The sequence below is a fragment of the Maylandia zebra genome, linkage group LG6 (genome assembly GCF_041146795.1).
Source record: "Maylandia zebra isolate NMK-2024a linkage group LG6, Mzebra_GT3a, whole genome shotgun sequence".
In the NCBI taxonomy this organism is placed as follows: Eukaryota; Metazoa; Chordata; class Actinopteri; order Cichliformes; family Cichlidae; genus Maylandia; species Maylandia zebra.
Genome location: NC_135172.1, coordinates 6526151 through 6551418, shown reverse-complemented (window position 1 = coordinate 6551418; position 25268 = coordinate 6526151). Strand labels below are relative to the sequence as shown.

General features: G+C 39.8%; 1 protein-coding gene across 2 annotated transcripts in view; it reads left to right on the top strand.

Annotated features, from left to right (window-relative positions):
* LOC101480478 (atlastin-2) overlaps positions 1-23371 on the top strand; it is a 39486-nt gene extending 16115 nt beyond the window's left edge. Inside the window, exons 4-14 of one of the 2 annotated variants that reach the window (XM_004572623.3) lie at positions 882-986; positions 1119-1169; positions 10333-10389; positions 10676-10768; positions 10981-11119; positions 13439-13566; positions 13695-13751; positions 14053-14124; positions 14417-14848; positions 17699-17713; positions 21169-23371. In XM_004572623.3, coding sequence (XP_004572680.2) covers positions 882-986; positions 1119-1169; positions 10333-10389; positions 10676-10768; positions 10981-11119; positions 13439-13566; positions 13695-13751; positions 14053-14124; positions 14417-14848; positions 17699-17713; positions 21169-21279 — 1260 coding nt within the window. In that variant the 3' untranslated portion in view covers positions 21280-23371. The remainder of the gene's footprint in view (positions 1-881; positions 987-1118; positions 1170-10332; positions 10390-10675; positions 10769-10980; positions 11120-13438; positions 13567-13694; positions 13752-14052; positions 14125-14416; positions 14849-17698; positions 17714-21168) is intronic. The other variant, XM_004572624.3, reaches the window with a different exon arrangement.
* The last annotated feature ends 1897 nt before the right edge of the window (positions 23372-25268 follow it).

The window sequence follows — 25268 nt, the reverse complement described above, 5'->3', positions numbered from 1 at the left end:
GTACAACTCCTCTGGTTTCATATGGAAAAAAATTTATTGTGCTAGCTTAGCGTTCAGGTTCTACAGGGATTTAAAAATAGTTACACAAAACGAGCATGCTGCTCTGACCGGCTTTAAAGGTTTAACAATAACAATGTATTGAATAATGACTTTAAAAAATAATATAAAATTGTGTGCAAATACTGATAACAGCGCAAATGTTTGCAATATAAGAAATAAATGAAAAATGTGAACTTTGCAGTGTTGCTCTGTGGTGCAGCTACGACACCATAGCAAAGTTTACACACTGTGTCTACTTGATCCACGTCTGACTCCGCGAAGCCATAATGTTTCCACACCACTTAAGTTTTTTTTTTTTTTACCTCTCTTTTCAACCAACGGCAGTCCACTCCTCTCCAAATAACTTGTGCTTAGCTTTCCGAGCTTCCCTCGGGTCCTCTTAATTGTTGTGACGCGTGTTCGAAATGCAGAGCAGTGCGCTTGATTTGCCACATGGAGTAGCGCGAGAGTAAAGCATGAGGGAGGGGCTAATAATCGGCTCAGTCATTTTTAATGATCGTTGAAAGCCCAGATCGTAATCGTGATTAAAATTCGATTAATTGAGCAGCCCTAGATGTAGGTATACCAAGATGTCGAAGATGAAGGCAACAGTGGTCCTAGTGGTGGTAATCGGAGTACTCTCGTTACCCCCCCCCCCCCAGCTGGGCAAGTGACTCCAACAGATCACAGGAACAACATCCTTAAGCGCACAGGCCTCTGGTAGAGGACCCAAGCTTGAAGGATAAATAACGCCCTCGGGGGAGAGGGAAATTTAAAAAATATATATATTTATTTGTATGTATGTGGTGTGATGTTTTTATTTTTACATCATTTTTCCACAGGTTGCAGTTCTACTAATAGACACGCAGGGAGCGTTTGACAGCCAGTCTACCGTTAAAGACTGTGCCACACTATTTGCCTTGAGCACCATGACCAGCTCTGTGCAGGTCAGTCATCTTTTTTATTTCTAGTATATTCTAGTTGTCACATAAGAAACTCTTTAATTCATTGTGATAGTATAACAATAGAATATACATTTTTATCTAGAAATTATGGCATCAACATTATGTGTGTTTCAGGTGTACAACCTTTCCCAGAATGTTCAGGAAGATGACCTTCAGCATCTCCAGGTCAGTATCAGCCTGCAAGACAGCTTTACTATTTCTAGACTGAATCCTATAGCATAAACCCAATTCTCCAAAAAGTTGATTCTGTTCATCTGGACATAGCGTTTTGTGAGAGAAACGTTTCGTCACTCATCCAAGTGACTTCTTCAGTCTCAACTGACTGCAGGTTTCCCCAACCTTATAAACAGTACATTTGACTGAAACCAGCCCACTGAAGGAACAATGGGCTGAGAGGTCAGTCAGCTGAGACTGAAGAAGTCACTTGGATGAGTGACGAAACGTTTCTCCCACAAAACGCTACGTCCAGATGAACAGAATAAACTTTTTGGAGATTTACTTTCCTAGATGATTGAGAATGCATCAAGACCCCATGAACCCAATTATTTAGGTTATTTCTTATGTTACATTATTTCAGCAACAATTAAATGCATCAAATTAGGGTTGTAATGATTTGAGTAATTCAAATAATTTGATTATAAAAAAATACTTGACAGAGCTGTGTGTTAAATGATGTGTCATTTAACACACAGCTCTGTTGTGTGCTAATGTGTTAAACGATGTAAATGCGAGCGTGGGTTGTACTAGACCATATTTATTTAGGCTTTCATTAAAAACGTTTTACGTTGAAAGTGAAATAATATCAAATGTTGTTGTCATTTTAATTGCGTTAATATTTAAACATATATAAGCTTTTTCACAAGCCAATAAAAAAGTATGGTTCAGTAAACCTGAGGGTCGTTAGATTGGACACTGAACTGTTATTAATATAATTTAACATCTACACATCAGCAGCACAAAAACCTTGCATCAACCCACATAGCAAAATTTGTATGGCCCGGATCTGGCCCACACAATGTGCTTACACATGGCCCACATACCGCAAAGAATGACGGCCCTTTGGTGGCCCAGACCTGGTTTGCCAGAGGTGAACCACACATGGGCCAGCACAAGGCCAGTTAGAGACACACTGGAGGTCCTGTGCTGGCCCATGTGTTACCTCTGGCAAACCTGATCTGGGGCACCATTCTTTGTGGTATGTGGGCTGTGTGTAAGTTGTGTGCAGCCACGGGCCAGTTGCAGACACACTACTAGCCCAGTGCTGGCCCAGAACAGTTTCAGCTCTTGCCCCAGATGTCAGTAGGTGATCTGCTCTACCTCATGAGCTACAGCCACCCAGTGGGAAACATGAGTAAAGGGCAGGGGGGGCAGGGATAGCTCAGTAGGTAGAGTGGTGGCACCATGAAGGTCGGGGGTTCGATTCCACTGAACAGCTACCCTGAGCAAGGTACCGTCCCTACACACTGCTCCCCGGGCGCCCAATGGCTGCCCACTGCTTCACTGAGTGAATGGGTTAAATACAGAGAGGAATTTCCCCACGGGGATCAATAAAGTACACTTTCTTCTTTCTTCTTTAAACCTCACTAGGTTTTGGATAAAGTGTATACTCACAAACCTGTCAAATCTGCATTTGAAACGTTTGCTACCATATAGTGCTGGGCCATATCATATTGTTCACGGTAATACCGGTATAACGTTGGGCAATGATAAGAAAATGAAATATCGCGATAGAATATGGGTAAAACGCGCATGCGCAGTGCCTTTGTTTTCATATGCACATGGCGGAAAAAGCATGGTGGCGACGGAGTATGAGAAGGGCGAAAGTGGATCGTTGAAAATGAAACAGATGAACCAGAATTGGTTTGTAAAAATGCTGCAACTTCAGTGGTGTGGAACTGGTTTAGCTTTCATCCGTCACATACACAACAAAGCACTATTTTTGGTAGAGCATGCTAGCGGGCCGTCGTTATTACCGTTTTTTTTTTTTTTGGAAAATATGGCACACTTAAAATCAATCCTTTGATTTTTCTGAAAATCGACAGTGCCCTTATAATCCCGTGTGCCTTATGTATGAATTCTGGTTGTGTTTACTGACCTCGAAATGATTTTATGCACACGGTGCTCGAAAATCTGTCAAATGTTTTAGTACGACTTTGCTAAGCTACGAACCCGCACTGCTTGATGGATTGTCGGAGCATTACGGCTATCATAGGCAGGCGCCTCGCGGAGTGATACGTTCTGCGCTGTGTGTATAACGTCTTTTTATGTTTTGTGGATATTATACATGGTTATGCTGAGGATATGTCGGCCAATTTCCACTTGAAATGCCTTTTGGTTAAATTGTCAGCAAGGAATTTGCATTTGCTCTGTAAAATTTTTATATAACTTTAATGCATATAAAAAACAGCTGCTTGTTTAAGTGAAAATACATTGATGTTTGTTTGTTTTTTTGCACTAATAAAGTTGTGGAGTTGTAAAGTGTTTTGTCTAGTGTCAATTATATTGTCAGTTATATCGTTATCGCAAATTTTCAAATGTATATCATGATAATATTTTTGGTCATATCGCCCTGCTCTATTACCGTAGCAGTATAGTATTGCAACATGGCATTTGGGTCTTCTTACTAAAATGGGAAAATAGGAACATAAATAGTGCCACCATTGCCAGACCTGGCCCACATCTAGTTGACATACACCCACCCATGACACCAGTCAGTCAGAAGTGCCAGCTTGATGCCGGATCTGGACCAGATCTGGGCCAGACCTGTCTGTTATGTGGGAAAGCACAGGGTAGACTTCAGAATGCTCAGTTTTCTTCATAGCAGCCACCACATTCCTTTAAAGTCTTTTAAAGGCTTGAAGACACAAACTCACTCATTCCCTGCACACTTAAACTTGCAGACACACATGCACAAAAACTCATAATATGCACACACACCCTTTCAGAGCTCTTTTTTTTCAAAGCTGCCTTTCAGAACTCTGATTAAAAGATGGAATAATCAAGAGATTACTCGATTACTAAGATAATCAATAGCTGCAGCCCTACATCATATCCACGCATGAAATGGACAAGCAGTTTATGAAAGCTGCAGTCTCTCCAAACAAGATAAGGTCAAATTTTTCTGTGACAAGAATCAAAGAAAAAACAAACACCAAATGAAAAAATAATTGTTTAGCACTCTTTTTAAAAATCCCTACAACAGCATAGGAAATGGCCCAGAAAGGTTAGTTTTTTTATGTGCTTCTTTTCTCTGACCCTCTGCCTCCCACTGAAGTATCCCTCTGAAGTTTAAGAGAAAATGACAATTTTTCCATCGTATAGATCTCTTGTACAGAATGTATCCAATCTTCCATCGTTGGTGGTTCAAGCTTAAGCCATTCCCTTGTAAGAGGCTTTTTACTTGCGGCCAGTAGGATATACAAGAGTCTATTATCATTGGAATTCAATTTATCCACTGGTACATTACACAAAAATATGGTCTCAAAGGTTAAAGGAAAAACAAATGAAAACACATTTTGTAGATGTTCATGGATTAGAGACCAATACTGGCGAATAACTGTGCAATCCCAAAAAGATTTGGAAATGGTTAGCTCCATCTCCCCCACATCTCTAACATGTGTCACCAGTTCCCCAATATCTTTGTTAAGCAGGGGTGATGAAAAATCTCATAATTCTTTTCCAGCAAAATTCACGCCAAACATTAGACCCAGTGGTAGCCCACTATATCTTGCATGTGTGGTCCCAACACTCCTCTGTAATTGACAAATTACCTTCTTTTTCCCACATTGCTTTAATATACACAGTGCTGTCGTTTTTACACCGCAGGATGCTGTTATATAATTTGGAAATGATTTTGCTTTGCGCTCCAGATTTGGTTAATAATAAAAATGTTTCTACAAATTGTAATTCGTTTAGGTTCACTTTTAATTTTTGATTAAAATAATTTCTGACCTGTAGATATCTAAAGAAGTTGTCTGAACCTAAATCATGTTTACGTCTTAAAAAGCTAAAAAAAAAAAAAAAAAGCTCAAAGCTTTGGAATGCCCCCTTGTGGACAAATGAATAATAATTAGTTATACCTTTTGAAACCCAGTTCTTGAATCTATTATCGTAATGATTTGGGGTAAAATCTGAATCATATGCACACCATCTTAAAACCTTGGAGCCCTTTTCCAAACCGCGAATTCTTATTACTTCTTTCCAAGCAGATATCATTATTTGTAGTATAGGTTCGTCTGCCACGTTTATGTCCGATATTAAAGCTGTAACTGGTATTCCTTTAACTATTGTTCCTTCAACATCTTTCCATCCGGCGTGTAATCTGGACAACAGAGACATATCCATGGTCTTAACTGAGCTGCACAATAATATTCTCGTAGACAAGGAAGCCCACGACCTCCCTTTTCTTTCTTTAGTTTGAGTGTTTTATATTTAACTTTAGCTTTTTTCCCGTTCCAGATTTTGACAATCCAGTATTTTGACAATATTCTATCCCATGCCACAAACTGTTTTTGTGGTATGGCAATCGGTAAAGACTGAAACAAATACAGCAGTCGGGGAAGAATATTTAATCTGATTGATTCGATCCTGGAGTGTAGGTCCAGAAACGGAATGGTATTCCATCTTTGTATATCTGATTTTATAGATTCATTTATCTGGGCATAGTTGGCACTGAACATTTTGGTGAAGTCACAGTGTATTACCAACCCTAGATACCTAATGCTATCTGCATCCCATTTCCATTTATAGCAATTCTTAATTTTGACTGGTGGTTCATAGTTTACAGTTAATACCTGCATTTTATTTACATTAACCTTATATCCCGAAAAAGAGCCATACTCTGATAGCATGTCCATGATTTGGGGGAGTGCCTGTAAGGGAAAGGATATTGTTAAAAGTAAGTCGTCAGCAAGTAGTGCTAATTTCTGTTCCCCTCCTGCCGTTCTTACTCCAGTTATATCCTGTCTCTGCCTGATCCATTGACTTAATGGTTCTATAAACAAAGCAAAAAGCAGTTGTGAAATGGTTCTTTATTCTATGTATAGTCCTCTCTGCTTGTTGCTTCCTAAGTTTAAGAAACAGGAGTCTTAATGATTTCCTCCCTACCTCGCATTGCTGTTGTTTAATAAAAAGACCTTTTTTCTGTATGTCCATTGTGTTTAGATTATCTTTCTTTTTTTTATTATATCAGATTTAATATCATCATTCAGCGTCACAGAGTGTAGATGTTGTAGCTCTAACAATTTGTCTTCTAATTGACAACGGTTTTCCCACCTTGATTTTATAATGTAAGAGGATATACTAATTATTTTTCCTCTAATCACTGCCTTCAATGCATCCCATAATATTCCCGGAGATACCTCCTCATTTTCATTATACTCTAAGTAAGTTTCTATTTCTTTTTTCAAACTCTCTTTAATATTTGGATAATTTAAAATGTTTGAATTCAACCTCCATAAGGTTAATCTATTTTTGCTATTCAGGCAGATATCAAGATAAACCGGCTTATGATCTGAGATGGTACAAGCGGCTATTTCACAGCTTTTAATTCTAAATACATAGTTCTTAAACACGAGAATATAATCTAGCCTAGAATATACGTTGTGCGGAATTGAGAAATGGGTGTACTTTCTATCATTTGGATGAAAATCTCTCCACACATCTAGTAGTCCAAAATCGTCCATAAAATGCACCATTCTTCTTCCAGTATTCCTCTGATCACCTTTTCCGTTTGAAGAATCTAGTTTGACATTTAATGTGACATTAAAGCAAATGAAAATTCCCTGACTCCTTGTTGTTGCCAATTTCAAAATCTGCCTATATAAGGACTAGTCACTGCCTGGGGGAATATACACATTTAAGAGAGTAATCATGGTACCCTCAGTCTTACCTGTTACCAATATATATCTACCTTATATGTTCATAATTCAAAGCTGAGGATAACAGAATCGCCACCCCCCTTCGCCTCCCATAACTATGAGAAGAATAGAAGGCATGTTTGAAACCTTGTTTGTTAAGTTTTGCCTGGTCTTTGTCAGCTAGATGTGTTTCCTGCATCAGAACAATTTGGGCTTTGTCCCTTTTAAACTTAGATAGGGCTTTCCACCTTTTCACTGGACTATGTAAGCCATTAATATTAATTGACAAAATTTTTATTAACCTGCTACTCGTCTAAATTGTAATTTTCTGTGATTATTATCTGCACACCCTTGTAAAAACTAAACATAAAACATATGAAAAAAAGTTTCATCAGAAAGGAACAGAAATCAAAATAAAATCTTAACTTCCGAGGTAGAGGTCCCTGAAATGGACCCTGCTTCACCTCGAGAGGCAACTTCCTCATCAGTCTATGAAGGAGGCTCTCGATGGCTTAGGCCTCACCATAAAGAGCATTCATGAGAGAACCTATTTATTTATGTATTGTACACCATATAGTAAACTTAATTGTAAAGGGAAACAAAGTAAGTAGACCTCAATTTTCCGAGGAAGAAGGTACCGTCCTCCTGAAGGCTCAGAGTTTTTCTTTGTAACCGGGATCGCGTTTCTTGTTTGCCGCTGCGCTCACTGGTTCTCTGCTGACCTTACTCCATGTTAGCTGCTTCAGTTCTTCCAGAACTATTTCAGGTGTTATAACGACGTTTACAGCATAACCTCTACTGGCCATATCTTCGGTGGCTTCAGCTGCAGTGTTGTAAATTTTTGTTTTATCAGTACAGGGAGTGCAGAATTATTAGGCAAGTTGTATTTTTGAGGAATAATTTTATTATTGAACAACAACCATGTTCTCAATGAACCCAAAAAACTCATTAATATCAAAGCTGAATGTTTTTGGAAGTAGTTTTTAGTTTGTTTTTAGTTTTAGCTATTTTAGGGGGATATCTGTGTGTGCAGGTGACTATTACTGTGCATAATTATTAGGCAACTTAACAAAAAACAAATATATACCCATTTCAATTATTTATTTTTACCAGTGAAACCAATATAACATCTCCACATTCACAAATATACATTTCTGACATTCAAAAACAAAACAAAAACAAATCAGCGACCAATATAGCCACCTTTCTTTGCAAGGACACTCAAAAGCCTGCCATTCATGGATTCTGTCAGTGTTTTGATCTGTTCACCATCAACATTGCGTGCAGCAGCAACCACAGCCTCCCAGACACTGTTCAGAGAGGTGTACTGTTTTCCCTCCTTGTAAATCTCACATTTGATGATGGACCACAGGTTCTCAATGGGGTTCAGATCAGGTGAACAAGGTGGCCATGTCATTAGTTTTTCTTCTTTTATACCCTTTCTTGCCAGCCACGCTGTGGAGTACTTGGACGCGTGTGATGGAGCATTGTCCTGCATGAAAATCATGTTTTTCTTGAAGGATGCAGACTTCTTCCTGTACCACTGCTTGAAGAAGGTGTCTTCCAGAAACTGGCAGTAGGACTGGGAGTTGAGCTTGACTCCATCCTCAACCCGAAAAAGCCCCACAAGCTCATCTTTGATGATACCAGCCCAAACCAGTACTCCACCTCCACCTTGCTGGCGTCTGAGTCGGACTGGAGCTCTCTGCCCTTTACCAATCCAGCCACGGGCCCATCCATCTGGCCCATCAAGACTCACTCTCATTTCATCAGTCCATAAAACCTTAGAAAAATCAGTCTTGAGATATTTCTTGGCCCAGTCTTGACGTTTCAGCTTGTGTGTCTTGTTCAGTGGTGGTCGTCTTTCAGCCTTTCTTACCTTGGCCATGTCTCTGAGTATTGCACACCTTGTGCTTTTGGGTGCTCCAGTGATGTTGCAGCTCTGAAATATGGCCAAACTGGTGGCAAGTGGCATCTTGGCAGCTGCACGCTTGACTTTTCTCAGTTCATGGGCAGTTATTTTGCGCCTTGGTTTTTCCACACGCTTCTTGCGACCCTGTTGACTATTTTGAATGAAACGCTTGATTGTTCGATGATCACGCTTCAGAAGCTTTGCAATTTTGAGACTGCTGCATCCCTCTGCAAGATATCTCACTATTTTTGACTTTTCTGAGCCTGTCAAGTCCTTCTTTTGACCCATTTTGCCAAAGGAAAGGACGTTGCCTAATAATTATGCACACCTGATATAGGGTGTTGATGTCATTAGACCACACCCCTTCTCATTACAGAGATGCACATCACCTAATATGCTTAATTGGTAGTAGGCTTTCGAGCCTATACAGCTTGGAGTAAGACAACATGCATGAAGAGGATGATGTGGACAAAATACTCATTTGCCTAATAATTCTGCACACCCTGTATATTTCACCTTAAGCAGGGCTGGGAAGAGAGTCTGGAAGGGGATCTGCTGCTCTTTCAGAATCTTGCGCATCTCTGCATTAGGGCTGCCACAAACGATTATTTTGATAGTTGACTAGTCACCGATTATTTTTGCGATTAGTCGACTAATCAGATCATGCATTCATTGGACGTAAAACGTACAGCTTATTGCACCAGCATGCTCTTATATAACTATCATTAGCTTACAGCTTTAAGTGTGTAAGGTATGTGCTAACTAAAAATAAAGACAAGATGATAGTTTATTAAATTTTGATGAAATCTGCAGATTGTTTCAGTGGAGTTTAATAAACTCAGCCGTCTGCTCCTTGCTATCTAAAATATAACAGGACACCGGAGTATATTCTGGAGCATCTCACACTTCTGATAATCAGCTGTCTGCTTGACATTTATTCAGCTGTGTAAAAACTATAACTTTAATCTCAGCCAAACCGATTTACTCAGGAACAAATAAAATACTAAAAAAAGCCAAACAACAACATTTTTAAGTTATCTAAGTGGCTTATATATCATGTTTAACCTGAGTAGCGAAAGATGGCGGTGGGTTTGAAAACGATTTGCCGGGAGTCCGGTGTTCTCACGGGCTCTAGTGAGCCTTGAACCCCGGCTAGCTATCGAGCTGGTGGGTATCAGATGTCTCCGAAAACGTCGGAGCACTTTTGAAAATATGTGGTGTCCTGATAAACTGAGCAGATATTTGAAGTTTACACAGCTACATTCTCGCCTGAAAATATGTTAAACGTTTATTTTGTGACCCAGAAAGAATAATAAGAGTAATATTAAACTAACTAGCTGCCGCCATTGTTGGAAACTGAGCAGGGCCACGCTATGAATTCTGGGACACAGTTTCTTCTTCAGATTGTTATTCTTGATGTTAAAACAGACCCTGACAAATAGCATTAAGCATTGCTTATCGAACAATCAGATATGCAAACAATTGTTCTTGTACTTCTTGATATTTTATAGCTGCTTCTGTTTTCTAGGCTTTTTTTTTGCTTGTTTTGTCTCCTCAGCTCTTCACTGAATATGGACGACTGGCCATGGAGGAAGTCTATGAGAAACCCTTTCAGGTCTGCCATACTATGGTCATTGTCCTTAAAATATATAAGGGAGGTTTCTTTTAATTTTAAAACAAGCTTTGTCTTGTTGTATCAGTACTTGTAAAGTCATGAAAGGAAAACATTTTGTCTTCATGTCTGTTCCTGGTCAAAGCTTCTAACAATCTTTTTCTTCATACCAGCACATACTGCTTGAGTTTTAACTGTTGCACACTTTTATCCATTTCTAGATGTTCTTCACCTGAAAGTCACACATTGATGTCCATGCTGAATAATAATTTAAATGTTGTTTTTTAAGAGACTGATGTTCCTAATCAGAGATTGGAGTTACCCATATGAACATCCATACGGCCTGGAGGGAGGGCGGGGCTTCTTGGATAAACGATTGCAGGTGAGTTGAATAATTAAACCCTAACAGCCTGACTTAATAGATCAACAAAGTCACGTGGCAGTGGATGTAAAGCAGGTGGAAACTGCCTACCTACTATATATAGAGGCAATCTTCTGTCGAACATCTCCACGGTTTTTTACATTTCACATTGTTTTAATTTGTTTTAAGTGCAGTAAATCAGATATTAACTGAAGTGCCTGGCTTGTGTTCAGGTGAAACAGAACCAACACGAGGAGCTCCAGAATGTCCGCAGACACATCCACTCCTGCTTCTCCAAAATCAGCTGTTTCTTGTTGCCTCACCCTGGCCTCAAGGTGGCCACCAATCCTCATTTCGATGGGCGGCTCACAGGTATAACAGAACTTGTAATAGCAAAGGTCAGTTCATCTTCTTTTCGTCTGTATGTTCTCTTCCTCACCCCTTGGAGGGTGGTATTTCTCTGTTCCTCAAGCTGGGCCCTCTCCCGATTATGGATGCTCCTGGATTGTTGCTCTGGCACTAACTAATCCTTGCCCTCCCTTTTTTTATTGCTCATCGACCCTCAGGATGCTTAGCTTTGGGTGGAGACCTGAACATTGTGAGGAGTTTTTGTGTTTTGACATCAATAGCGTGGCCACCTTATTATTCCAGCTGTGCTGTAGCCTCTGAATGTTCTGCGCTATAGATTGATATTTACATCAAAAGCTGTGCGAGAAATAGCATAATCACAAGTAAATCTGTCCATCTGTGCAGGTATTGATGATCACTTGTGCAAGTATATTTTCGTGCACAGAACTTGTGCACAAAGACGGCATCTCACACAAGTGGCTAGTTTATGAGGGCTGCTCCATTATGCTCTTGATGGTAACTCTTTGTTCTTGAAACCAAATCAAGCTCGCTCAAATCACCTGAGTTTTGACTGTATGGAAGCCCAAAAGAAAAGGGGTCCTAATGTGATTGTTCACTTTGGACAGTTAAGGTTATTGTGTTAAATTACACTGTGGAAGCAACACAAGAACTGTTTTAAACCACTGTCTATGTACCATTTACGATTTTGAAAATGACTTTTGCCAAATTAACTATCAGCAGTTATTGTTTGTAGTGTAGCAGTGGAAGTAGTGAAAAGTGTCATAGGTGTCAGTATTTTAATGCTTTAATCCTGAAAATCTCTCAGAGCAGAGGTACTTGCAAGGGCACAAACATGCAGGATGTCTTGGAAAGTAGAAACTCTTCCTTTTTTATCCATGGCTGCTGAGTTCTATGTGTGCAGTTTGTTGAATTTATGCGAGTGGAGGAATATGTAATGTAATGTTATGTTACATGTTATAATATGTAACTATGCATGCATATAGTAGTAGTGAACAAACAGAGAAAAAATGCCGTGTGATAGATGTAGCAAAAGCAACTTCAGGAAGAATGAACAGAAGAAGCTCGAGAAAGGAAACACGCTGAGAGAAGACCTATAGAAGACACTGAAGGTGAAGGTAATCGAAACACTCAAGCAGTGACCCCCAAATTTGGGGAGCGGCTCTAGCACATTCCAGGAATTATATCAGGTTTCTGTGTCCAGAAGAGCGCAGTCCTAGGATAGTTAGGATAGTGCATAGGATCCTCGGGCTCCTAGGCCCGACCTGAGCTTAAAGGACAGACAGTTTGTTTCTGTTTTTGTATGTAATAATATAATATATTGGCCCGGTGGCGCCAGTGTCCGGCAGCCTCGCCTCTGTCAGCGCGCCCCAGGGCAGCTGTGGCTGCAATGTAGCTTGCCATCACCAGTGTGTGAATGTGTGTGTGACTGGGTGGATGACTGAATGTAGTGTAAAGCGCTATACAAATACAGGCCATTTACCATTTATTATATATTGGTAGGAACACTAGAGGGGTGAAACATCACCTTCTAGTAGATAGAGCAGTCGCACAAAACTTCAAGACCAGACTGACCTCATCCTGGATCGATTTTTTTTTGTTTTTTGCAACTCAACCAGATGCTTTTGGTAGCCATCAACAGTATTTTGGGATAATTCTTCTTGAATTTTGTGGTGAAGATTGTACTGAACTAATCAAAGCAAATAAAGAGTGAAATGACCCTGGGTAAGAGGGTGTAGGTATGGTAATCAGGGGAAGATATGAATATAATGATGAGCTTTGACTGTTCTGCTTTTTAGAATAATTATTCAAAGTGTTTTGTATACGTTTTTGTAGCCAGCTGTAAGATCAATATTTAAAATGTCGATGATCAGCTCTTCAATCTGTTTGGCAGGGAGTGCATGTTTATATGCCATCTTTGTGTCAGTGCAACCAAATATTACAACCCAAAAATAGTTTATAACTTTTCACCATGTTTTTCTGTAATGTTAATTTTTTTTAGATGTGTTAGCTATTATGTGTCATTTGTTGTACCCTTTGTTTGTTTGTTTATTCTAATGTGAATTTCAATTTACAGACTGTGACGATCTAATTAATATAACACCTAAAAACCTATATTTGGTCAAGTCTTACTTAAAATGCGAAAATATGGATATAAAGGAACAACTTGGCTTGCTCAGGAAATTATTTATTTGCAGGAGGGATCTAATTGACCCCTCAGGGATAAACATGGAATGCACACAACTCAGTGCTTCTCCACCAGGAGAAGCTATTATACACTTTTTTTGGGGTGGGGGGTAAATATGTTTTTGGTGTGTCACTCAGATATTGATGGGGACTTCCAGAAGGAGCTGCTGAACCTCGTTCCAGCGCTGCTTGCTCCAGAAAATCTAGTGGAAAAAGAGATTGGAGGAGTCAAAATTACCTGCAGAGATCTGCTGCACTATTTCAAAGTGAGTTTACTCGTCAGTAAGTCATCTATGTAAGACTTGGTTGAAAGCCACAGAAAAAGCTATCCGTTTTGGTTGATTGTATTGTCAAATTTCTAAAAATGTTCCCTACCCTACTGCTGTATTTGCAGGCCTACATGAAGATCTATCAGGGAGAGGAACTCCCTCATCCCAAATCAATGCTCCAGGTTGGTTCAGCTCCTTCAGTTTCACTGTTAGATGGCTCCATCTCCTGGACAGGTTACATTATGATCTGTAATCAGAAGAGTAAGTGTCTCTGAGGTTAAGAAGTGAATGGCGTCTGTTTATTATGAAGATTTTACATCTTCAATCAAGTATCAAGTTGATACATTTGCTTTAAAGGAAAACAACAACACCACATGCCTCAGATCAGGCTGCACTCAATCTCAGTTTAATTAAAAACTTTCTGTATTGATTAATGTGTGATAAAGATTGTTTCTGCACAATGTTTTGTCCTCTGGTTTTTAGGCAACAGCTGAAGCAAATAACCTTGCAGCTGTAGCAGGATCCAAAGACATATACAACAAAAGCATGGAGCAGGTAAACATATGGCATTTTGAGGGACATGGATTTAAGCTGATCTGGAGAGTTTGAGATCCAGACACCTCAGAACTTGGATGTCAGACTAAAGTGATGTAACTCCTGACTCTCAATTCTGATTGATTTGTGAAGAGTACACATATAACCACAAAATATGTGGTTAACATGAGTTTGTGCCAGAAGTTTGATCATTGTCTAAACACTGTTACTTCCTGTTCATTTAATCAGAGATCCAGGTTTTGTTTGATGAATTCAGTAAATTTTTTTGTTGTATTTCCTGTCCTGGTCTCAGATCTGTGGTGGAGACAAACCATACATTTCCCCAGCAGAGTTAGAGCGCCGTCATGTGGAGCTACGGCAGGCTTCCGTGCGGTGCTTCCGCTCTGTCAAGAAGATGGGCGGAGAAGATTTCTGCCGGCGCTACCAGGAGAAGCTGGAGGCAGAACTCGATGAGGCCTATGCCAACTTCAGCAAGCAGAATGATGGAAAGAACATCTTCTACGCTGCACGGACGCCCGCCACACTCTTTGCTGTCATGTTTGTCATGTACATAGTGTCAGTTGTCACCGGCTTTGTGGGCATTAGCTCTGTGGCCACGCTGTGCAACCTGGTGATGGGATTGGCTCTGACAGCACTCTGCATCTGGGCCTATGTTAAATACTCTGGAGAGTTTCGCGAGGTCGGAGGATTCATTGACCAGGTGGCTGAAACCCTCTGGGAACAGGTGAGAGGACAATCTTTGCATTACAAGTGGTGCAAATTTCTTCTAATCTTTATGTCAGTGAATGATTGATTAACTGATTGATTGAGTATATCAGCAGTGTTGGGCAAGTTACTTTGAAAAAGTAATTAATTATAGTTACTAGTTACTTCTTTAAAAAAGTAACTGAGTTAGTAACTGAGTTACAAGATTCTAAAAGTAATTAATTACTTGAAAAGTAACTATTGCGTTACTTTAAAAAATGTTTAACCCTCTGGGGTCCAGGGTATAATTGGCCATTTTTAACTACTTTTGATTTTACCTCCACATTTTACCTTTAAAAACTATTTACTTTGCCTTGTTTGGTATCATTCTTTTCAGCACAACCTCACGTGTCTGAATTTACAGTTATGTTTTCATTTTGACATTCTGTATTAACCCAGTTGATCTAAAATCAGACAAAAAAGTAGAGAAGGTTATATTTTTTACTGTAACAACCTCAAACATGTTTATTGAATCATATTTCATAACTTTAAATGCAAATATAAATGGTCAATTTCAAAATCCTATGCAAGTTTTGCAAACAACAAAGTTATTTGTGTCCATTTACCTTTTACCCTTTTTCAAATAACCATTTCAAACTATTTACATAACAATCAGCTGTTCTGCATTCAATAAGATGCCACACAAATTATTTGTGCCACTCCAAAAATGTCTGTCCACTATAAAGGAGAACATCACAGCCTGATACCTGCAGGTCTGACAGCAGGAGGTATATCACTCCTCCTGTTTTCTACCTGGAGACCGCAGTCGCCTCATTGTTCTGACACACAACGCAAAAATATTCAAAACGCTACACGCTAACTGCACAAGACAACACATTAACTACACACTCCAAACACGCTAAACGTCACAAATCTCTCACATCTCAAAACTCGCTCTCTCTCTTTCTGCTGTCTTTCTCTCTCTCTCGCCGTCACTCCTAAAACGTCCCCCTCTTCCTAAACAGCCAAATGTCATGTTGCCATATTATTTTTGATTGGTCGTCATGGTGCATTTTTCCACCAACACCAAAGGGCTGTTTCTTGTTTTTTTTGTTTTTTGGTCATAAGCAGAGAGTGCTCGCTGCGCTGTCCTTAGACAGTAAACGTTACAAAACTGTTGAGGAAAAAACGCCACGTATATATTGTTTATCATGACTCTGGTTTTACGTGGTCTATCAGTACAATTTAAAAACTGGCACCTTGTTGCTTTGTCATCTTGAAGTGGTCGTGTGATTGGCTTACCACGACTACTTTATTCTTCCTCAGTCAAACAGCAGCACTCATGCGATTGTTTTGCCCCCTTAGCTCCAGTGATTGCCGCCTGCGAGAGCGCACGCAGCTGCTTGAAGCTGTAGCGCCCAGATTACTTACAGCTACTTTCGTACAACTGATATAAGATGTGGTAAGCTGAAGACAGCTTCAACCGTCTGCTTGTTGAAAAATAGTAACGCAACCGCACCGTATTTTCTTCTTAGTAACAGTAACGGCGTTGTAACAATAGGAATTATTAGTTAGATAACTTGTTACTGGAAAAAAGTGACGCCCTTAGTAACGCCGTTACTTGTAACCCCGTTATTCCCATCACTGTATATCAGTATTTTTATGTAGGTTCTCATTTAGGTCATGGTATATCAATGTTTTCTCCCCACCTTTTATGCTTCACTCAAAAGTTTTCAAAAGTGAGAGGTGATTGCCATCATCAACTGTCTAAATTTTATTATTTAAAATTCAAGTACCTCTATTTGTCAGGAGTTTAACCTCCTAAGACCCGAACTCTTTCATGGCATGCATTTTTAATTTTTCTTTGCTATTTGGGCTGATTGGGACCTGATGAATGTAAAAACAAAGAATTACCAGATTTTTTTTAACCTAATTTTTGTTTCTAAGAAAAATGAGATCTACATATGACGATATTTGTTTTGAATTTTGATAGAACAGTGGCAGTATACTGTCCTCGTAAGTGAATATCAGGCCCTTGTAGAGAAAAATTAAGTATTTTGGTCTAGACATCCCAAAATGTGATGTCCACATATGTGGATGCCAGGTCCTTGGAGGTTAATTTACTGAATATTTTATTTTTCAATATTTAAGCATAGAACACAAGAACAGTACACAATAAGGTGCAAGGTATACGTAGAACTTCAATGAAGGTTCTGACAGCTTTGACTCCCAGATGAGGTATATTTTGTACGTGTGCTATTAAATAAGTGACTGTTTCTGTAAGGCTTTAAAGGACCTTGAAGAAAAAATGTATGCAAAAGTGAGGTTTTTCTTTGTACTTCGATGTAATGTTTCCTGCTGCAGAAAAGATGTTCTGAGGATGTAGATTTATTTATAGTTATTTAATTATTAACTTTAATTATTAATATTAATAATAGTTCAGTAGCAGCCCCAATAAAGAATAAAATTAATTCTTCTGTAGCTTTGCTGTAGATTTGTCGCAGTCAAAAACAAATGGCTGTGAATGGGAGCAGCAACAGCTTGCTTTTTTTAAACAAGTTGAAGCATTAGTCGCAAGTGTGACTGACACTGGTACATGGTAAACTGGTACATTTACATCGTAAATGGACTGGTTCATATATGGTGCTTTTCTACTGTTCCTAAGCACTCAAAGCATTTTATACAACTTGCCTCATTCACCCATTCGCGGCTATTTATACAGGCGCTTTTTTCTTTTTTCCAAGTAAGTGCTTTCTGTCAAAGAAACATTGACATGGTGCTCCAACCCACCTTCCCCAAATTAGCTTCACTACCATAGTTCTGACATTTTTGGTTTTTCTGTTCTTGCTTTTTTGATTAATCTTTCATATTTGCCCCTTAATGCTTCCAGAGGACTCCACGAAAGGTGAGCCCTTGCTTCACGTATATCTTTCCTTTTTTTTAATAGTTGCAGGACTAGGGAGATATGTTAGATTTTACTTATTTATTTATTTATTTTTAATCACAATCAAAACCACTAAGACTTATCAATGAACTTTTTATTTAGATAATTATTTGAATTTCAGGAGCTTGGCCACATCTCATACACTCCCCTTCCTGTTCTCTGTCTATAATTGACCCCCTGCACTACGAATTGGTTGTGTTCTCATTTTTGTCAAAACACCCATTGACACCTATTGTGTGTTTTTGATGTGAAGGAGGTAGGGAGGCATAACATTTAGGACATAACAGTTTACTAGCATTGAGCATCAATTAAAATGTTAACAATTAGATTAAACAACTAGTAAGTCTGGTACTGACCAGTGACAATAATAACTAATGTCTTGATGCATGCTCAATCATCCAGAAAAGGAAATCTCTAAAGGTTCATTCTGTTATTCTGGACATGTCATTTTCAGCATGAGAAATGTTTTGTCACTCATCCAAGTGACTTCTTCAGTCTCACCTACCTGCAGGTTTCCCCAACATTTGTATAATCACTGAAATTAGCACCAGTGACAAACAATGGGCTGTCAAGACCAGTTTTAATGATCGTTAATATGCAAATTGTCATAACTATTGATCAATAACCATTGATCAATGGCCATCAGCACCATGGCAAAGATGGTGATCTTTCTCCACCTTACAATTCCGTGATTGCAGCCATTCCTTAACTCTCTGTAAATTGTACTCATGGCCAGATACACAGAATCAACTTCTTGGAATCAACTTCTAGTGAATAATAGTTGTTTAGCCTTGTCCATCATTCCTCGAACCTGTCTATTACCGTCATTTCATGTCCTGCTGAAAAATAGTTGCAGTTCCATCTTTAGCTGCTCCTCCATTACCATTTTACTGCACAGCTGCCAAAGGAATGCTGGGTTGTTCTGTAGTCCTCCTTCATAGAATGCAGGTATCTAAAACTCTTAGGATGACCGCAGGCTAACAGATATCTGCTGAGGGAGTTCACATCTGCACTCGGGGGAGTGTAAAGACAGAGCACTACCACGTGACTGATGTATGTGTCTTGGAGAAAATCCTCACAGTTACACCTACCTCCTGTTTAAAAGGCCGTCGGCTTCAACACACTGCATCAGGAAATAGGTCTCCAAAAGTGGAGCGTGCCCTGAGAGACTGTTTGAATCCACTGACTGGGATATGCTGCTGGATCCACATGATGAGGACAGTGAAGGGATTGCAGGCTGTCAGTGTGGACGCGGTCTCACCTGTCAAGACAGTACGCTGTTATCCTAACAACACCTCCTGAATAACACAGGAGGTCAAGGCTATCCTCAACGGGAAGAAGGTGGCCTACAGAATAAAGGATAGGACACAAGACGAGGGGTGGTACAATAGAGGAGACATTGGAGGAGCCAAGTAACTCTTGGTAACCTTCTTCAATCGGTATGACCAACAACCAACTGTCCCACCTCACTACAGTGCCCTCCCCCAACTCCTTTCTCCACATGACATTGCTGCACACTCCACACCCTGCTCATCGCAGTCTCTCTCCCTCACTGGCACCCTCACCTGACACAGAGGACATACCTCTCCTCCTCCCCTCCCCACAGTCCTCTCCCTGCATAACTGCAGACCAAGTGAGGAGAGAACTGGCTTTGACCCAGGAAGTCCCCCTGCCTTTGGGCCTGCTGTGTCCATGGCTGCTGCACAGTCAGGATACTTTTCCTGGACTTCTCTAGTGCTTTCAATATCATCCAGCCAATTATGTTCCAGGAAAAACTTGAACGGATTGAAGTGGACCCCTGCCTGGTGACCTGGATAAGCAGCTACCTCACTGAGACACCACAGTATGTCAAGCTGAAGGACTGAGCAGCACTGGTGCACCGTAGGGCACAGTGCTGGCCCCTCTTCCCTTCACCCTATGCACTTTAGACTTAACAACTCAGAGATGTGTCATGCATGTCTCTGCACTCCTTAAACATCTGCAGGAAACTCCTGTGGATGTTCTACCAGTTAGTGGTTGCCAGCTTGATCTTTTACGTGGTGGCGTGCTGGAGGGGTGGTACATCCAAAAAGGATTCCTCCAGGCTGGCGAAGGTAGGCTGGCTCTGTGGTTGGCATGAAGCTAGACTGACTCTCTGGTAACAGTGGCAGAGAAAAGTACTCTGGAAATTTCCTCTGCTAACTGTCATCAAACCACAGAGAAACCGGATCAGCGACGGGCTGCTCCTCCCCAGCAGCAGAACCAGCAGGGCTAAAAATTCTTTGTTCCCTGAGCCATCAAACTGTACAATTCAGGGAGAGGGGGAGGAGTAGCAGCAGGAGGGAAGGGCACGGGACGATGTTGATCCAGTGAAATAAACTAAACTTATTACCTCCAATGCTAGAAATCACAGCATGCTTCACTAGAGCTCAGTGTTCCAGTTCTCTCATCATCTGGAATTTCTTCCGATCTCCTCTCCTGACATTCCGTGGCATTTATGCCAGTATATCCGTCACGCTGACCACCAATTATATATTTGCAACAGTCTTTAACCTTTGTAACGTACAGTCATCACTTCTTGGTGATGCCTTCCTTGGGGATTTGCCCAAAACTCGAGCCATAATATGCATCATATAATTCCTTTTTTAATAATGTATAAAAATCCTTGTAGATAGATGCTGACTATAGCTCCATTTGGTGGCACACCTGTCAAACTACTACACACCCAACATAAAGCTTTACCTATATTACTCCAAGATAACTTGGAAAACAGCTGTTATGGAGCAAGAGGCTAACACCATTCTTTGTACCAGGTTCTAAAAATGCTCTTTAATGCTGTGCAGCATTTTAACAGTCCATAACACTTTTAAAATATTCACCTTTAGACCCAGCCTCAAGTGATCCTGCTATATTGAGACAGCAGCTACCTCCTCTCCAAACAAGTCCAGTTAGCCTAATAAAATTTAACAAAAGTAAACGGTTTTGATTGCGCATACAGTACGGGAGTAATAATTAGTAGCTTTGATTTCATTACGTTATGTGTTGAGTGAAACTGAAATGGGCTTATTCATCAAATACTGATTTTTGAGGGGTGAGGGTTCAAAAGAAGAAAAAATTAAAACAACCCAGGACATCATTTTCACACCATAGAAACAATATAACAGTATAAAGCAGCTATTGTGGCATACCAGGTTGCCTAGCAACATGATTATTTGCACACATTTTGACATCAAGGCTGCTGTAAAATGAGCCAGAGCTGGCTGTATGTGATTGGTAAATAAATATTAAACTGTAATGGGATAAAAGATGAATAATTACTGCAGCGTTGAGGATGGGATTTTGAGCTCGAGCAGAGTTGGTCAAAGTGGAGATTGTGTTACCCAATGCATAGAGAACTTCAAGTCTGATGTGACCTCTTCCTTCTCCTTTTCCTCCAGATCTTCTCCAAAGTCTTTGAGGTGGCCCGAAGTCGAGTCCTGTTTGGAAGCTTTATCCCAACACCACGGCCCCGGCTCACCTCCAACAACAACATCAAGAAGAAAAATTAGCAGCACACCATGTTTTCCCTGTCATGTTGGGTTTTTTTTCCTCTCCCCCTCTCTCTTCCCTTTTCCTGTCACATCCACCTTCTGCCCTGTTTTAAAATGATTTGAAATGTATAAATAGATTGGTTTTTTGGATATAGATGATGGTTCCTCGCCATGCTGGCTGTGGGTTTAAGGGCACGCTGTAGTTCTGAACAAAGTGGTATGATGTATTTTATTCTCAACGAGGGTTATGATTCTTAGTGTGGGTGGCCATTCTTACACCATTATACCAGGTGTGGTTACCTGTCAAATAATGACTGCACATTATTAATCCCCGTTTATCTGAATGTATGTATGAAGAGCATGTCACCAGACCCTCCTCACTTCTCTCTTTGCGGTACTTCCTCTTGTCTTCATCAGGTTTCTGTGTCGCTGGGCGGCAATACAAATAGTTGTCACAACCAAAGTTTACAGTGTTACCCGTAGAAACTCTCTTAGTGTTTCTTGTGACTCTGCTGAACATATATCAGCCATAAAAACTTTCAATCCACATTATGTAGGGTGTATACAATAAAATAACCCTGTGACATGAACAAACATGATTTCAGGTCAGGGCTCCAACCAGTTCTCTTCATTATTAAGTGATTTTTAAAGTCTTACTTCAATTGAACCTTTGCTGAAAAAGATGGAAATGACAGTTATGCAGCAATTTGTTTGTTTTTTTGTTTTTGTTATTTTCTGAGGTTAAGAAAGGATTTTAATTTTATTATCAAGCTAGTTCAGATAGTAATCTATAGTTACCTTAATTAGTTTGTCTGGATCTGGGAAAGAGCTGAAAGTAAAGGAAGCAAAGTTTTGATAAAACCAGCTCAGCACTTAAGTATTCACCTTAGTAGAATGATCTGCAGGTGTATTGTACTGATTGACAAAAGACAGTGTCCGTCAGTTCTTTTTTTTTTTTTTTTTTTTTTTACTGTTTTAAGTGGATTATGACTTGACGTGTTTACCTCCAGATACTCTTTATTTTTAATACTCGGCTTTGTCAGAGTCCTGCTTGCTTTCCAACAGCAAGATATGAGGTATCAGACTCATGTATGTTTGCAGTGCAGACTAGCATAGAGTGACCAAAATATTTGTTCAACAGATCTGAGACATTTCCAGCTCTCTACTTGACCTACCAAGAAAGATGTCTTACTAAATGTTCAGCTATTAAGTTTATCTATGTCTGGATCTCCAGCTTCTATACATTTTCTGCTACTTGGTCCTCTTAACCTGACTGCCAGTATTTGAGTAAAACTTTCATTTTTATTCTCCAGTGTAGCTCAGGTTAGCAATGTAGAGTATTTTTATTATTTAGCTTTGGGGGGGTTTATTATTAAACTTAAGCTCTCTTCCCTTCATCATTCCTCGTTGTCCTCTTTATCTTGGCAGATCTGATGGACTGAGTCAGCTCCTCTTGTTTCTAAACCACCCAAGACCACATAGTAAAACACCAAAAAATTGAATTGTTTGCCATTCGATCTGTTGCATCGCATATATGTAACACAACACTTTGTGGGTCCAGATTGGTGGGTCCAGTGTTTCTATTTTCAAAGCCAAAATCTGTAAATTGAATGGCAGGTTCATTCCAAGTGTTGGCATTGATCTCAGGGTCAGAGGTCATAAAACTTTGCTTTACTGATCAGTTTTCTTTTGTAACCATTCCATCCACAACGTCACCACTGTGTGCTCTTTGTTTTTTTACAGTGTACTTCTTTTTACTGCCACACACACACACAGGCTATGTGTATGAAATATAAACCTTTATAAACATAAATTTTCTAGACTTTTTTAGCTGGCAGAACGTTTGGGTGGTAAACCTCATTTCAAATCACTAGATGTAAAGGAATGCTACGTATATATATGTATATATATGTGTGTGTGTGTATATGTATATATATGTGTGTGTGTGTGTGTGTGTGTAAATTTATCTTACATGAGCACTGCAATTTCACCCCTTGCTGGCAAAGAATGTTTATAATCTGTTGTTTTTCCCCATTATGTTGTATTTAAAGTTATTTAAGTTAACTTATTTTTCAATACACTATTAAATCAGACTTCTTCAACACACATACCGGTGGTGTTCTGTCTTTACATTTTTTTTCCTTTAATGAAGAGGTAACACTGAAAATGCTAATGGTATTCTAGGTTGGCACAACCAATGCCAACATGGAAAAGCTGGACTGATATCTGAATGCTGTTGTAACTCAAACTAAATGCACAATAAAATACCATTTTCATCAAATTACCTAAACCATAGACTACTTTTGTCTAAAGTAGAGAAGAAAATATAAAAACCATAGAGTACTTCCATGTCCAGATTCTGCATTATTTGTAACATAATCACTTAACATATTTGTTAGATGATAAAACGTCTGCTGTCGTTTATTAGCTTAATGTCCATGCTGATTTTAGCAACCAGAAGATTATATGTATGTTTCTATACTTACATTTTGTTTTATGAAGGAAATTTCATTTGAGTTTAAGAGAATGTGAATTGTTTTTTCAGTATTAACATTACAAAGTCATATGTTTAGCAAATGTCTCAGACATTTCCCCTTGTGTAAATTTTACACAGATTTTTTTTTTTTGCACATACGCACGACCACTCAAAAGTTTGGGATGTACTGGAAATTTCTTTCGTTTGTGTATTAATCAGATCATTTTAGTAATAGTAGTAACACTTTCTGTACTCAGTATAGAAAGCTCACTCTTGACATCAGTTGTACTCCTGTGGAATGTGATCACAAGTGGGGCCCAAGTTTTATTGCACCTTCGCAAGCAGACTCATTTTCCTATTGAGGGCTCTGGACATCTTATTGCAGAGGAGATGACGGTTGGTCGGAACTGTTCCTAGACTGAAGAGATAAGGATCTGCTAATAATTGATCTGCTGTGGAATGTTCTTTGTTTGGGAGGTATAAAAGGGTTCAGGGTGATGTCTTTCCCTCAGAAAAACGGGTTAGGAGTGTCACTCCTAACCCCTGCAGTTTTTCTTTTCTTTTTTAATATCATGGCTCAAGAGTTGGCAGTTCGTCTTGTAATCGGAAGGTTGCCGGTTCAAGCCCCGGCTCCGACAGTCTCGGTCGTTGTGTCCTTGGGCAAGACACTTCACCTGTTGCCTACTGCTGGTGATCAGAGGGCCCGGTGGCGGCAGTGTCTGGCAGCCTCGCCTCTGTCAGTGTGCCCCAGGGTGGCTGTGGCTACAATGTAGCTGCCATCACCTGTGTGTGAATGAGTGGATGACTGAATGTAGTGTAAAGCGCTTTGGGGTCCATAGGGACTAAGTAAAGTGCTATACAAATATAGGCCATTTACCTCACTTCAAAAGGCACGCTCGCCTGTTGGGTGCATTTTCATTCAAGATTCAAGACCAACGGGAAGAGCCTCGGCTCCTTATTATTGCAACAAGTGGGTGCAGGGTCCTAGAAACTCAATGAGTTTGAGTATTCTAGTGTGAGAAATTGCGCCCTGTTGCGGTAGTAAGTGCAGGATCTTAGGAGCTCAACAAGTTGGGCGTTCTAGTGTATGTTTTTTTAGCACTTTTGCACCAGTGAAAAAAGGCAGAAAGGCTGAGCGGAGGACGCTCCGTTACATTATGGGAAAGTGGCCCAGTAAAATGGCCAGTGGGGCTGTGGGAGGCATTCCTCTAGGTGGTCTGGGTGAAAACTCCATTTTTGATTCCATGGTAAAAAAGTTTGGACTTGATAGTATCAGATATGTTGAGAAATGGCAAAAAAAAAAAGAATGGTTTTGCTGCTTAGTGTGAACCAGTTGAGAAAGGTGGAAGAGCAACTGGGGGGAGAAGAACAACAAATGTTAAAAACGAAAAACGTTAAATCGACTGATGTGCGTAGGATCAATGATTTCAATTCAATTTTATTTATATAGCGCCAAGTCACAACAACAGTCGTCTAAAGGCACTTTATATTGCACAGTAGATCATACAATAATAGATACAGAGAAAAACCC